The sequence below is a fragment of the Tyto alba genome, unplaced genomic scaffold, assembly GCF_018691265.1.
Source record: "Tyto alba isolate M040663 unplaced genomic scaffold, T.alba_DEE_v4.0 Super-Scaffold_26, whole genome shotgun sequence".
Classification (NCBI taxonomy): Eukaryota; Metazoa; Chordata; class Aves; order Strigiformes; family Tytonidae; genus Tyto; species Tyto alba.
In genome coordinates this window covers 18,085,076-18,098,895 of record NW_024881300.1, presented here as the reverse complement: position 1 = coordinate 18,098,895, position 13,820 = coordinate 18,085,076, and the positions used below count along the sequence as shown (strand labels likewise).

Genomic DNA, 13,820 nt, shown 5'->3' with positions numbered 1-13,820 from the left:
TGAGGGTATGAGTGACAAAGAGCTAGCTCACACATTCTGAGTATCATACAAAACCTGGAATTGCTTCAGAATCCTAACATTAAGTATTTTGTCAAACTACCATTCAAATCACAGAGGTGAAAGTCCTAAATATATATCCCTAGCAGATAAACTAACTTCTTTTTATGTGCAAGTTATACAGAGACGCTGAAGAACAAAACAAACCAAAGTCGGTATCTTAAGTCATGTTTCCAAGTCAGGCCAAACCAATTTCTATGGAGAAGACTTAATTTACACATTTATTTACAGTTTAAAAACCAAAATCATTCCCATCCAACTTCTCAAAATATTTACCCTGAGCCATGAAGTTATGAAGACTGCCTCTGCATACTGACATACCCAAAGCAAATTGGAAATTCCATATACACAACGTACATGCACAAAGGTTGCAGGTAACTATTCAAAAAGGAACACTTGTACACGATAACTGAATCTTCAGATCAAATCCATCTCAAATTAAAACTGATGCAGCAAGTTACAGAAAAATACCTGTATAATTAACAATTTACCAGCTCTAAAGAACTCCAGTGCAAAGATATTTGCACTAGTGAATGTTGCTATCCCAATTCTGCAATCTTTATATCCCCTAGCACAAAAAAGCAGTAGTGTGCAAGGATTGAAGAAGGATCAAATCTTAATTTAAATATTCTAAACCATGGACTTCCTATAAAAAAAAAAAAGTATTGCCTGTTTCACTGTATTCCACTAAGATAAAATTTTGTAAGACATTAATACCAATAGACAGATTTTTTTTTTTTTTTAAGTATTTATTATTGGCTGCTGCTCTTGACAAGTAAAACCACTGGACCTGTATTAATATCCATTAAAGCTGGATGGAAACTCTTAACTGACATCTATATTTCAAGAGTCCCTTCTTCCCCATGCCCTGTAATGGTCTTTGAATATAATCTTCATCTACCAAGACAAAACCACGCCTGACCTGCAGACAAGTAGTCCCACTGACTTGAATAGGACTATTCAGATGTTCAAACTGGGGCACATATTCTGTTACACTGCTGAACTGGAGCTGAAAGAAGGAGGCACCAAGAATATCTTGGCCATCTACAGCTATGATAGTAAACCAAGCAGCTACAGCTGTCTCGTATCTTTAAAGAGCTTTAACTAGCTCTAAACTTCACCAATGCTATTAAAGATAGTTAATAGCAGTCATCACATTTAAGTTTTAAATAACCACTACGTCTGTTTAAACTTCACAAGTCATTTTTTTATTAGTTAAGGAAAGGGCAAAATCTTCTGTTAAAGACAAATGTGGAAAAATAATTCAAAGCAGCCTTAATTTGGAAAAAAACTTTAAGGTATTACCAAAGAATAAGTTACTTTTAAAAAATCCGTTTTGAGATTTATTAGGATTTAGACTGATACCACTAATAAATGAGTTGTATATTTTCAGCGAATCAGTTTTAAATTAAGGGCTTACAAAGCTTCCTGCAGAGATACCTTCTCTATCTTTAATTTTAAAATAATTCATAGCTTTATGTGGTATACATGTAAGTAGTGGTGAAAGTGGTGCATCAGCCATACCTGGAGAGAGACAGATAAATATAGCTTAACTCAACCAATATTTACTTTTCTTAACTGTTATAAAAAAAGACAGCTTGGGTATCTATGTACAAACTAGTAATTCCAAGAACAAACTGGTAATTATTTAGACATAAGTTTTTACAGTGGTAACATTATTATATTTGCATGTATTTATAACTAAGGGAGAACTTTCACAGTTTATGCAAGATACAAGCAGAATGTAAGAGGACAAATATTAAACTGTGGATTTTTCCTCCATTTTATAGAGTTCGAACACTTACCTGCTGGTGCCAAGGATTTCAGTGCTTCTAAAAGATGTGGACTAGAAAACTTGACCAGACATCTGAATGGTTCTCTTCTATCCAAAACATTCATTTTAGGATCACCTTTAAACATTGTATCAAGCTGTTAACACAAAATTTAACCAGGGAGTAAAAGCAATTAATATTTTATATGTTATCATTTTAAAATTACGTTAAAAATGTAATATGTGATAAGACTGTATCTTATTTATCTATTCTTTCTAATGTTAACATGATTCCAGCTGGAGGAATATTTTAATGAAAATCAGAGGGTGCCACCATGTGGTAAACAGTTTCCTGCTGAAAGAGGTAGCTTGTTCAGTAATACTGTAAAACATTAAATATATCTTAAAATTTCCAATATAACTGTTCATCAGATAAAATCTGTGCATCACCAAAGTTAAATTATGGTGTTATATGTAACATGAGCTTTGCATGTACTTCAAATAACCCTAATTGCTCATGCTTCAACACACTGACAGTTTATGTCTACCTTTATTACAAAAACAAGTCAAAATGCTTAGTTCACAAGGCTGAGACTAAAACATGATCTAGTAGTCTGACCAAATCTCAATGCCAATCTGTCTTAAAGATACTTTTAACTAATTTATTTTAAAGTATGTACTCTCTAAAGATTGAAGAAATACTATATTTTTCTTAATTTGCAGTTTAATGTAGCTACTACTATATTAAAATTGTAAAAAAAGTAACCTTATATTGTGCAAATTCGAGTTTTGGTTGGGGACCATCACTAAAAACTTCCCAATTTGCTCTCTGCATTCTTTCTTTCTCATTCCTGTTTTCTTGAATTATCCTTAAATCTGATACAGGGGAAAAGAGAGAGAAAAGAAAAAAAAACCCAGAAAGACAGCTTTGTCAGTTGATACAATACTGGTTTTCTGATCAGGTGATTACTCAGTGAAAATCTGAAAACAATAGTTTTAAAGAATTCATCACAATCTTTTTTTTCCCCATAAGCTAGTTGTCTCCATCATTTATATTTTCAGTTCTGACCAACAGAATAACCCAAGCTAATATGAAAGTAGATACTAGCAATTGAGTATTTTGGGTTTCTTCATTGTGTCCAATGACAGTCACGGGAAAATACCACTTTTAGTGACAGCCAGGATTATGTCACTCCACCAGAGATGGATAATACAATGCCAGTGTAACATATGTACATTTGCTGTTATGATTCTCATTTCATAAGCCAGCAGTAATGACATTCAAATTATTGTTTAATTTATACATACCACTTTTTGGTGCTACATTCTTTTCTTGTATATGTCTTGGATAGCAAGTTTGGAAATTCTAAACAGAGAAAGGAAAAGGTTTTAGTTCACTTCCACTTTTAGAGGCTATAGCTGAAAAGAACTTTCCAGATTTGTTTTTATTTCTCATTCAGAAAGTGAGTATTCTTCCAATGTTTTACAACTACTGTCCAGCTTTATTTTGAAAAAAGAATGCCTGTCCTATGATATTTGTGAACATGTCACTATTTGCAATTTTTACATGGACAAGCAGAGGTAAGTGCCCATTCTAATAGGCTTCATTGCTCTAGGAAGCCTTGTGAAATGATGTTAAAAAATCCTAGGATTGAATTGTTCATACTATTTTTAGACTGAGTTTAACCATCAGGACTAACAATACTAAAGAGTAGGTGGGATACCAATTACATCGCCACTGCAATGTTACCTTAATGAAAGGCGGTCTACCTCAGTAGTTCAATATTACTTTAAACTTGATGGTCTCTTGGGAGAAGTGAATTTTCCCTCTGCTAGGGGGTAAGAACTAGGCCTGAAACAAAAAGCAAGACTTATCTTAGAAGTACTTGAAGCGGCTCACCTGGCTATATGTCTTAAACACAATATCTTTAAGGGAGTTTAAACAATGACCTCGAAGCTCCAGTTCGCGGATGTCGTGGTAATTGGAAGCAACAACCAGAGCCTTTAAATAGAAATTGAAATTGTTTTAACATTAGTCTTAATCATCACTGTGTTTATAATATGGAAAAAAATATAGTATTTCTAGACATTGAGATGTTTTTATTTCAAGGTAAGCAATTGCCCTTTATCTAGTAAGATTCTCATGTCTGAAAAAACGTTGAGTAGACTGTGATTAAGCTTAGGTGAATACTTAAAAGCATTCACAGGGTTAACCAGATAAACCTGTGAGAAAGCCTTATCAGCTGAAAAATAAATAAATAAAACAGATTAATAAAATAATGAAATTATTAGTATAAAGGTCTGCTAAAAATGAAGACTACCAATGCTGGTCACCATGAATTGACAGACAATGTATTTTAAAACTAATTAATAGCACTCCCTTATGAGCTCATACATTTAGTTCTTGAAGTTAACTGTGTTGATGTAATATTATTCAACTTCTATGAGCTGATTTAATTAAATATTGCCTAACATTTGGTTAAGAAATTAGAAAAATTCAAGGTCAGCAAAAATCCCAACAAACTGAATTTATTCACCATTCCAAGGGTCACAAAGATTGTTTCTTGCCCCATTTTTATCATGAGTTAAGGGAAAAGAAAAAAAAAAAGTAAATTTGTAAGTTACATTAAGTGATGAATCCTTACCCATCCGCTTATAAGCTAACACAATTATAGCTCTACATGACTGGTGAAGTCAGGGTCTACACAGTTTTATTCTGTACCTGACATAGCAGAGGCAAGTTGCTCTTAAGAATTGAGAGAGAAATGAAGACGTAGGGAGTCTGTGAATAGTATACAACATAACTGGCTTTGTACTGGTTTGGTTTTGTATGTTGTGTTCCCCAGGCAATTCTAATCCAGATTGCATTATCCTCATATTCTCTAAGGTTGATGGTGACCTAAGCAGAAAAAGAAAAGCTTTGATTTACCAGCACATTCAAGTGTCCAGAAAGATTCTGTTATCTCTTAAACCTGTATTCACAAGGCCCAAACATAATTTAGTGCACCACTACTTGAATAAGAAACAAATACCTCTAGCGTAGTCAAAATTGCTTTTAAATCACATTTCCACATAAAAATAACCTTACAGACTGGAAAAAACTCACCATCATCTTTCAAACTCCAATATGAATTTTCTTTCTGTTGATGTACATTTTCTTCTGAAGGGTGAATATAAAAATAGCTTATTAAAAAAGCCCTGATTCTCTCTTTTGGGAAAATAAAAAAGGTGCCTATTTAGATGGAGGTCTAGTGGCAGTATGTCAAGTTTTTGAGAAAGTAAACTTTTGATCAACTTTTGATTTTAGGTCTGAATATAATATTTATCAGTGCTCAAGAATACACAATCATAGGTTTGAGGAAGATTCTCTTTCCTGTTTTTGTAGAATTGCCCCTCAGTCACTTCTTTTTGACTTGACTCAGCCTGGGTTACAAACGTTCAGAAAAAACCCACACCCTCCCTTTGACTGAGGCACACGTAGTCAAGCTCTTAGTCCAACTAGGTCATAAACTGTTCAAATTTCTGGACCAACATCACTTCTCAAACTTTTTGTGGATTTGAGATTAAAAAAAAAAAAAGCAAAGCTCCATAACAGTTATATGAACTGCAGCTGAATATCCATTAGTCTGATTTATATTTATTGTCCTCTGCAGTTATCAGTGGGAATCCTTTCTGAGTCAACAAGTGACATAGCTAACTAGCCAGAGGCATCTTCTATTATCTTGCTTAAATGAAGCTAGTGAGCTAGAGCAAGAAAAAGTTTCTGCACGTTGCTTACTGAAACAGTGAGATTATAGTATTTCCTTTCAATTTTTTTCTTGCCATGCTCATTTCTGTAGTCTAGAAACTGCTTCTCGCTATTGACCATGGTCTTCTAGTCATTGCGATGTAATGAGACACCAGGGCCGAGCTCTCACAGCCATCAAAAAATATCATTTCAAAACCAGAACTAAAAGGAAATGGATACAACTTTGCTACTAATTTAAGTCATAATAACTGAACTTCCTTTTCCTGCTTACTGGCTACTTCAAATTCCACCTATACTCTGAGCTGATTTTTTTGTTCTTTCTGTATTATTATTGGGTAACAGGACAAAGTAGTACTAACTTACCTAAGCAACATGTACACTCAAACAGGGCAAAAACTTAACAGAAAACAAACATACTGACCTTCTCAAAGTGTGTCATATTTTAAGACAAACGTACACTGGAGTGAAATAAAACGTAGTTGTAAAATTGCTAGAACATATGCAATACATTTTTCCTATTTCACATGCAGTTCCTACTATTTCCAAATGAATAATTCAATTTAATTTTTGATGCAGACTGTAAGAAAAAAACCTTGCTGAAGTTATGAAAACAATGTAATGACAACAGAGCTGTGTAACAAATTTAGAATGGATTTATTCTTACATTTTTCAAGGCTGACCGAAGTTGTCTTTTAAATTTTGTTTTGAAATCTGTTAAGTCAAAAAATTCTGTTTCTTCCCCTGTTACACAAGAAAAACAATGAGAATTGTGTTTACAAGAACTAGTTCAGAGATGTTTTTACAGTTTTGCTGAAACAAAATTAAGTAGAAAAGGCTCAAGTTGCATAGCCTTATACAAAAAGATGTATATTAAATCTGAGTCCCAATATTGCTATATAAAGGGTTAATATTTAATAAGTAACTACAAATTTCTAAAACTTGCTTTAGAAGTTAATAAAGTATTTTAAAAGCATTAAAGATATCTCTATTGAAAAAGCCATACTAGACTATATTTGTGTTTAAAATGTAATATATGAGGCAGCACCGCAATAACTGAGAACTGTGAGATTACAGCAAGGAAAGGCATTTTACCTGTTTTGCTCATCTGGTAAACACTCCACATTCTTTTGTTTGAGTGGATGTGGTTGTCTAAGAAAAATAGGAAATGCTCAGTCACAGAATGTATTAACAAATGGTAATTAAAGGAACAAATAATTTCCCAATACTTTTATGACCATGTTATTTCTAAAAGATTACTACTGATAATGCAATATAATTCACTCAGCATTCTTAAACTACCACTCATAGTAAACCTAAAAGCAAAATTTTTTTTTTATTACAAGAGAAAGGATAATCTTCCCAAATTCCATTAAGCAATACATAAAGGATATCTCTGAAGTTCAATACTTAAAGAAGGATTTTACCTAAAATGACTGAAACTTGGTCTAAACTCAAACTAAGTATAGACTGTTAAAAGAAACCTTGAGATTTAAACTACTATATAATCAAGTTGTGAATTGGTATTGGAGTTAGAGTTCCACCTGGAGTATTTGCGGATAATTTTGCCTATGTCACTCCCTACTGCAGCACACTATTACTGATTTTAGGGTTTGGTGCATACTGGAGTCAAATGTATCTTTCTATACTTATAACTGAGTGCTGGATGCGGCTTACCATAATTTACATCTATTTAGACTTAAGAATATGCAAACATTGTTTTGTTGATTTTGAGCTTTTGATTTTTTTTAGGAAGGTCAAATCCAGTAAGATTAATCATCTAAAGTATAATCTGTTTACACCAAATGTATCTGTACCTCACTAAGGCAACAGCTACGTAATTAAGGGCATTACCAAGTTACTCAGAAAAAATAAAAATATGTTATTTTCATTCATTTTTTACTTACAAATTAAGTCTAAGACAGCTGCTTGCTTTATATCTACAGAATTTTCCTGGAAAGAAGAATAAGAATGCACGGTGAATCGCAGGTCAAGAACACACTGCCACACTGTTTAGCAAGTGAAACACATCAGTATTGGTAGTTTAAATTACATTGCAGTCCCAATATGTACACAATAGAGTTTTGAGAAATTAATAACAAAATCTATTTCTGTGAGGTTTAAGTGTTTCAGCAGAGGCAGCAAGAACAACATTGTCCTTGTAGTATGATGTACAAGCAACTGGAAAGTAAAATTAATGGGTATTCATGACATTATGCATCAGTGACTAGTATTTCAGTCAGGAATTTTGACATGTTTGGTTCCTCCTTATTTAACTTTTACTACACAAAAATATTTTTAAGAAATTTTATGACACTACTTGTTACAGACAAGAATGTTTCAGAAACAAATGTTATGTTAAAATGACATTTGTTATCTAACAAAAATAACAGTTTCTTGCCTGCAGTTTGATCTACACCCCATGTAATTCATATCTGAGTATGAAATTCAAAGGGAGTGACACAGAAATCTGTAGAATTTAAGACATATCAGTAATAACTGTATCTGTCTGGGTTATGATACCATACATAAAAACTCATAGTACACCAAAATCAGAGTACATAAGGAGGCAATCAGAAAACTTTTTTTTGCTTGTAGTATGCAGAATGGAAGTAGCACTGGCCAAGGAAATTTTTCAAAATCTTTCTGAAAAGTCTGAAAAATATAAACTAGTACTATCATTACCTGTACAAAATAGATTTAAATTAGCACTATGCAATGAGTAGACATCTTAATCAATACTTTCACTTTATAATTTAGAAACACACCTGTTTCTTAAAGGTTTAATACAAAGAGTTTTTATCCACGTTCTGCAACTTAGAGCTCAAAACATCTACTTACTGTGCTTATAGTGCTGCACTCCTATCAGTCAGAAAAAAATTATGGTATTACCAGGTCAGCTTCACATTTTCCAGACTACAAACTGCCATTTGATGCTGCGTTATGTCCAAAGAAAATTAATTTCTTGATAAGAATGTGGGGGTTTTTGTCAGCGTTTCAACATCCATTCTATTTTCCCAAGTAAAGTTCCCAAATGAAAAATTACCTCACAGACATGAGCAACATATTGAGAAACGTTTTCCTTTGTCTGATTAAAGTTTATTGTTTGCAGCTGAGTCTCAGAGAGAAAGCCCCATTGCTGTAGCACTGTCCTGATTTCATCTCGTGGGATTTTTAGTACAGTTCTTCGGATATACTCACAAACAATCGCATCCATGATGAAGCCACCTAAAAAGTTGAAACGTTAAATAAGTTAATACCAAGGCACAGGAGATTTGCCCCCCTAGTAAGGCTACACTTAGGCACGACTAGCAAAACAGTAGCGTCAGACCTAAGCGTGGCACGGCCAGATTTCGGCGGACAGCAACGACAGCGAGTTAAAACGCTTTCTACGACAATTTTTCCCCAAGCCCTCAGCAGTCTTCCTCACTGATGGAGGTCTGATGCCAGCTTCTGGGAATAGATGAGGTGCTGGCCCCCACCCAGAGCCTACCCGGTCCGTCAGGGGCCCGGAGAACTCTAAACAGGGGACACAGAGGCGAAGAGAACCACGCAGCCAAGCGAAGCACCACGACCCACCTTCAGAGCACAGCAGCTGCCCACCCGCCAACCGCCAGGAACCGCCCACCTTTCAAAGCGCCCAATCAGACCCCGCACGGTGCCCGAGCCGTCCAATCAAAAGGCGCCCCGCCCCTCGCTCCCGCCGCGCGCCGCGGCCGCTGCCCTGAGGGGTGTTTCTCCGGCACTGAGGCGGCTTCCGGTGGGGCCTGACCGGGTCACCCGCGCCTCTGCCCGCTGCCTGCCTCGGCTCGTCCGCTGGGGATTGGAGTAAGTGGGAGGATGGCGAAGAGGGGAGGCTTTGGCCGGACCCGAGATGGGTGGCGTTGTGCCGTTTTAGGCCTCAAGGAAAAAGAGAGGCGCGCCGAGAAGCGCGCCCTGATCCTGGCGCCTTCTTCCCTCCCCACCGCCTGGCTCTGGTGGAGCCCTGCCCTGCCCTGCCCGAGCTCGGGGCTTCCGCGACCCTCTGCTCACTTCGCACCCTCCTTCAGGGCTTAAGTAGGACTTTCAAAAGGACTGTTCAGAGGGGGAACTCGGGGCTCTTAATACCGACTGTCGTAAGCTTGCGTTTCCTTGTGTTTCTGTGTATCCCATCACTATTTTATGAATTCCTGGGAGCACCGATAAGCTACGGACAGAAAACTAAGTTCAGGAGGCCTCTTTTCCTGCCATAACTTGATAATAGCGTAGCAGCCCCTTTCACCTTACAGCGAAGCAATGTTATGCTGACAGCACTTGCTTTCTGCCGAGTGCTATGTGCCTTTCTTGAGGGGGTCTTGCTGCATCCTGTCTTTTCCATCAGGAGCATGGTCCTCTTGATCCCTTTCAGAAGGGGAAAAGCAGTTCAATAGTAAGTGAGAAAATCCTGCTGGTAGTTAGAAGTTTATAGTGCTCTTATCTGCTAGATCAGGAAAGGAATACAATAGTAATGAAGCCTGGTCTGGTGGATGCAGCTGAAGTACAAGAGCAGCTTGCAAAACAGGAACTGGGCGACAGCAGCTCATCTTCAGCGTGCTTTGCTTTTATACTTGCTGGGTGTTGTAATTCTTGACTGTATATTCTCATCTTCATAGACATACCAGGAATAGAAGGAGATTGCTTCAGTAATCTTTTCTGATATAATGCTATAGTGTGCAGTGTGACTTGCTGCATATTATAATAAAAATATTCCACTAATTGTCCCATAACAGTGCCGCTGTTTGTTGTATGAATATGACCTTAAATAATTGCCAGGAGGTGAAAATGCCCTATTATTATTTTCTTGATAATTTATTTTAGCTAGAAATAAACCTGTAGAAATTACTTGATATTCAAGTTGATGCTTAACTTGCTTTATTTACTAGGATTAACACCTTCTTAACTTGCTTTACTAAGTATAAAATTGGGTATGCTGTAGTTTCATCAGATACCTACTCCTAAAAGTAGCGGGTGAGCACTCGTTCTGCTGATGTGAGGGATGTTGAATTGTTGGCAGAAAGCATTCATGTAAAAAGACAGTTAAAATCAGTGTTAATCTTATTTCTCAAAGGTTTTTAAAATTATTATTTAGGTTCAGGGAAAGTAAACGCAATCTACCTAATACAAAAACATTTTAAAAGTAGACAGAATCTCCACCCCTGCTCTGCCTGTTGTGTTTCCTTACTATTTACAAGTCTTCATAGACATGTGTCTAAGTTATTCCCCCCCATTCTAATATGTAATATTGGAAAGCTAGTGCATAGTTTTGAAGACTGGAATTCAAGATGTGACTAATTTTTATAAGACTTAGCTAAACTTGGTTTATTAAAGTGAAGGTGTCTGGCTAAATTTTGTGGAAACACTGGAAAGTTAGGGGTCATTCTCAGTGAGCCTAATCACAACCTTAAGTATAGTGGCATAGAATGGTACTTTAATATCCTGATCTGGAGGATGTTAACCATGCTACTGAAAGCTGGAAACAGTCCTTACTTCAAAATTCCCTAGGGTTTTGTATGGTGCTCATCAGCTGTGATTTCTCATCTTACTGAATGAATGATCTGAGTATTTTAAACTGTTATGATCAAAAATATTTATAAATTGTGTATGAAAGATAATACTAGAAATGTAGAAGTTCTGCTGAAGTGACAGGAATGACATCTTCACGTAACACCAACCAGTTAGGTGTGGAGCTGAATCCTTTTTTATGCTAAAACTTGGTATAATCTTACAGAAAACACTCATGATTTGAGTAAACAAAGAGCTGCTTCGTTTGTAAGTATTTTTCTCCAAAGCCAAACAGAACAGTACTATGTAACTGAGAACTTAAAACCAAAATGTCTGGTCTTACTCAGATTAGACAGTGAAGTGCAAAAGTAAATGTTACACATGGTGAGTGATACAGTAGCTTTATAGGAATTTGCAGATCTGCTTGCCCTTCCCTCTGCTGTTAGCAGAGATTCTCTTTTGCGGGGTCATGCTGCCGCCTTCTGGATGTTATCTGAGTGTTTGCAGCAAACGTGTGTGTTCTGTAGTACTGCAGAAAGCTCTGTGTTTCTGGTTAAGGAGCAATGCAGATGCTCAGATGCAATTTCTCATCTTCAGGATTGGTAAACAAGGATTTGCATTTTGTATTAGGAAGTCATTTTTCTGAGAAATATTTGAATTAATGTATGTTTGTGTTTTATTAATGTTGACTTTAGAAACTTTAAAAAAATAATTACTTCTGTGTACAACTTTTAAAATGGAAAAATTAGCAAAACTTTGTTGATAAAATAGTGTTCTCTCATATTTTAATGAAATATGGAAAAAGCATCTTAGGAAAGCAAATATCTAGACTTAAACCTTTCATTGTTGTCTTCCAAACATGTAAATATTAAGCATTAAACTAATCAGTGAGACTAAAGCAACTTACTTTAATTTTTCTTCTGCATTTGGGAACTGGTTAGTTCATACATTTGGGACATTCTGAGAAAAGAAGGAAGGAACTTCCCTGGATTTCTGACATGCTGATCTCATGCTTCATTTGGGAAAGAAGTGGGAATGTACCAAACTCTGTCTCCACATGGGTAGAACCTTTTATTGCTCTTTGCCATAAGGAGGTCAGGAGGAGAAACTACCATGTGGAGAGAAACAAGCACTTTATCCTAGATTTTGGTGTCTTAACAGGAGTGGGAATGAAACACATAGAGTGTTCTTGCCTGCTCTTCTGGGACAGCCTTTTGATTTCTGCCTACTTGCTAGGTATCTGCAGTTTTATTGTGCATTCCATAATACGTGTAGGTTCCTTTTGCACATTAATATTAAATATTTAATGTATTGAACATGTGTATAAATCGGCTTTTAGATTAGGGATGAGTATCACTTTTTTATAATTTATATGTTGATTCCTGTTAGGAAGTCTTTAGCAGTTTGATATGCTATGTCCAGTATTGCTTATGTAAAGAATTACCGTGTAAGTATTATTTTTCTAAACAAAAATATTACCATTGGAAATTCAGTACCATTGTCAGAGAATTTCTAAGTTTAGGCTTTTGATTTTTTTTTTTTTTTTAATTTGGTTTCTGTTGGAAACCGTAAAGCTAGAACATCCTCTATTTTCCCCACTTTAAGATAAACTACATAAAACATTAAACTGTAACAAGACAATTTCTTAATGCTTTTCTTCTCTGAAGGATAGGGTAGATTTAGAAACTGGTTAAGGAAGTTGAAAGGTCATCTTTGTCTGTGTCTTCTGCCTTTGGAGGCTAGTAGTTTATAGAAATTTGCAGTTCGTTCTTAAGGCGTTTCAATCAAATCATTTAGATATATAGTGCATTTTAACAAGGAAGGAAAAACTCCACAGAATTCAAAATCTGATGTCAAACACATCGAAGGGCAGATCATTTTTGGTGAACCCAGTGAAATATGTCAGTGCCTTTATGTAAAGAGTTCATCTAAATACTTCTCTCCGAATATTCGGTTCAGTTATTAATGTTTGCTTAGCATTTTGCAGTCCATTTTCCTCCTAAAGCAATTCCTGTATTTTCTTAATATTGTTCTTCTACTTTACTGCTAGTATTTCTTCTACAGGAATTGCATGTTTACTTTGACATTCTTTATCCAGCATTTCTGTTAGCAGTTTTCTCAGAGCAATATATTGCTTATTCCCAATTTTTTTTTGGTGATTCCACTCCCCCACCCCTCCAACATTTTTTCATACTTAGATTACTTATGAGCCACCACCTATGTAAAATTCTGTCCATGAGGACTTAAATTCCAGTAAGACCGCAACTTGCTATCCTTATTTTAGATTAGAACATTATTGAAAAGAAACTAAGAATAGCTCATTCCATCATTTTTTTATTCGTTTTTGTTACTCTTGAAACTCTTTCGTCTGTCAGAGTCATTCCCTTCCAGCAAAAATATTTTAGCCTTCTCTGATCTCATTTATAGATCACTAATTTGACACTCCTAAACATAAATATAACGTTGAGCACTGATAACACTGTTCATTCATGAACTTCAGAAGTACTTAAAGCCTCCAGTTAAGCCTTCCATGACTGCTGTAAGGTGTTTTGTTACTTTAATCCATTGTAGCCTACATGAACTGAGCACCATATCTGGTAATTGAACTTGAAAGATTTTAATATTGAATATTATTTTAAAATTAATTTCAGGACTACTGATCTATGAACTGGTGTGACAGTTAGGACCTCTGATTTGTAAAATATGTCCTGCAAGAGGTGCTATTGG

General features: G+C 35.7%; 2 protein-coding genes across 6 annotated transcripts in view; one reads left to right on the top strand and one right to left on the bottom strand.

Moving 5' to 3' along the window:
- The window catches only part of CMC2 (C-X9-C motif containing 2), a 52,864-nt gene that overhangs the window by 28,606 nt on the left and 10,438 nt on the right, over positions 1-13,820 (top strand). The window contains exon 1 of one of the 2 annotated variants that reach the window (XM_032990685.2): positions 9,289-9,401. The exons of the other annotated variant lie outside the window; for it this stretch is intronic. The gene's annotated coding sequence lies outside the window, so the exon portion shown is untranslated. Of the gene's footprint in view, positions 1-9,288; positions 9,402-13,820 lie in introns of those variants that run through there. 2 annotated transcript variants of the gene reach the window in all.
- Positions 213-9,173, bottom strand: CENPN (centromere protein N). Of its 4 annotated transcripts, none has more exons than XM_032990626.2 (11): positions 9,153-9,173; positions 8,620-8,801; positions 7,481-7,526; positions 6,669-6,725; positions 6,241-6,317; positions 4,551-4,727; positions 3,729-3,830; positions 3,137-3,194; positions 2,595-2,704; positions 1,863-1,986; positions 213-1,581 (listed from the first exon to the last, which is right to left on the bottom strand). In XM_032990626.2, the coding sequence occupies exons 2-11, from the start codon at positions 8,788-8,790 to the stop codon at positions 1,466-1,468; spliced, it is 1,038 nt and encodes a 345-aa protein (XP_032846517.2). In that variant the 5' UTR covers positions 8,791-8,801; positions 9,153-9,173; the 3' UTR covers positions 213-1,465. The 4 variants fall into 4 exon arrangements, with proteins under 4 accessions (XP_032846517.2, XP_032846516.2, XP_032846515.2 ...); XM_032990625.2 differs by lacking the exon at positions 9,153-9,173 and adding an exon at positions 9,067-9,140; XM_032990624.2 differs by lacking the exon at positions 9,153-9,173 and adding an exon at positions 8,905-9,137.

Coding starts and splice junctions, on each gene's coding strand:
- CENPN (XM_032990626.2), bottom strand. CDS start 8,790: ATGGATGCGATTGTTTGTGAGTATATCCGAAGAACTGTACTAAAAATC. Junction 6,726..7,480: donor AGCTGTCTTAGACTTAATTT/GTAAGTAAAAAA, acceptor TATTTTTCTTAG/ACAACCACATCCACTCAAAC. Junction 6,318..6,668: donor TTACCAGATGAGCAAAACAG/GTAAAATGCCTT, acceptor CTTGTGTAACAG/GGGAAGAAACAGAATTTTTT.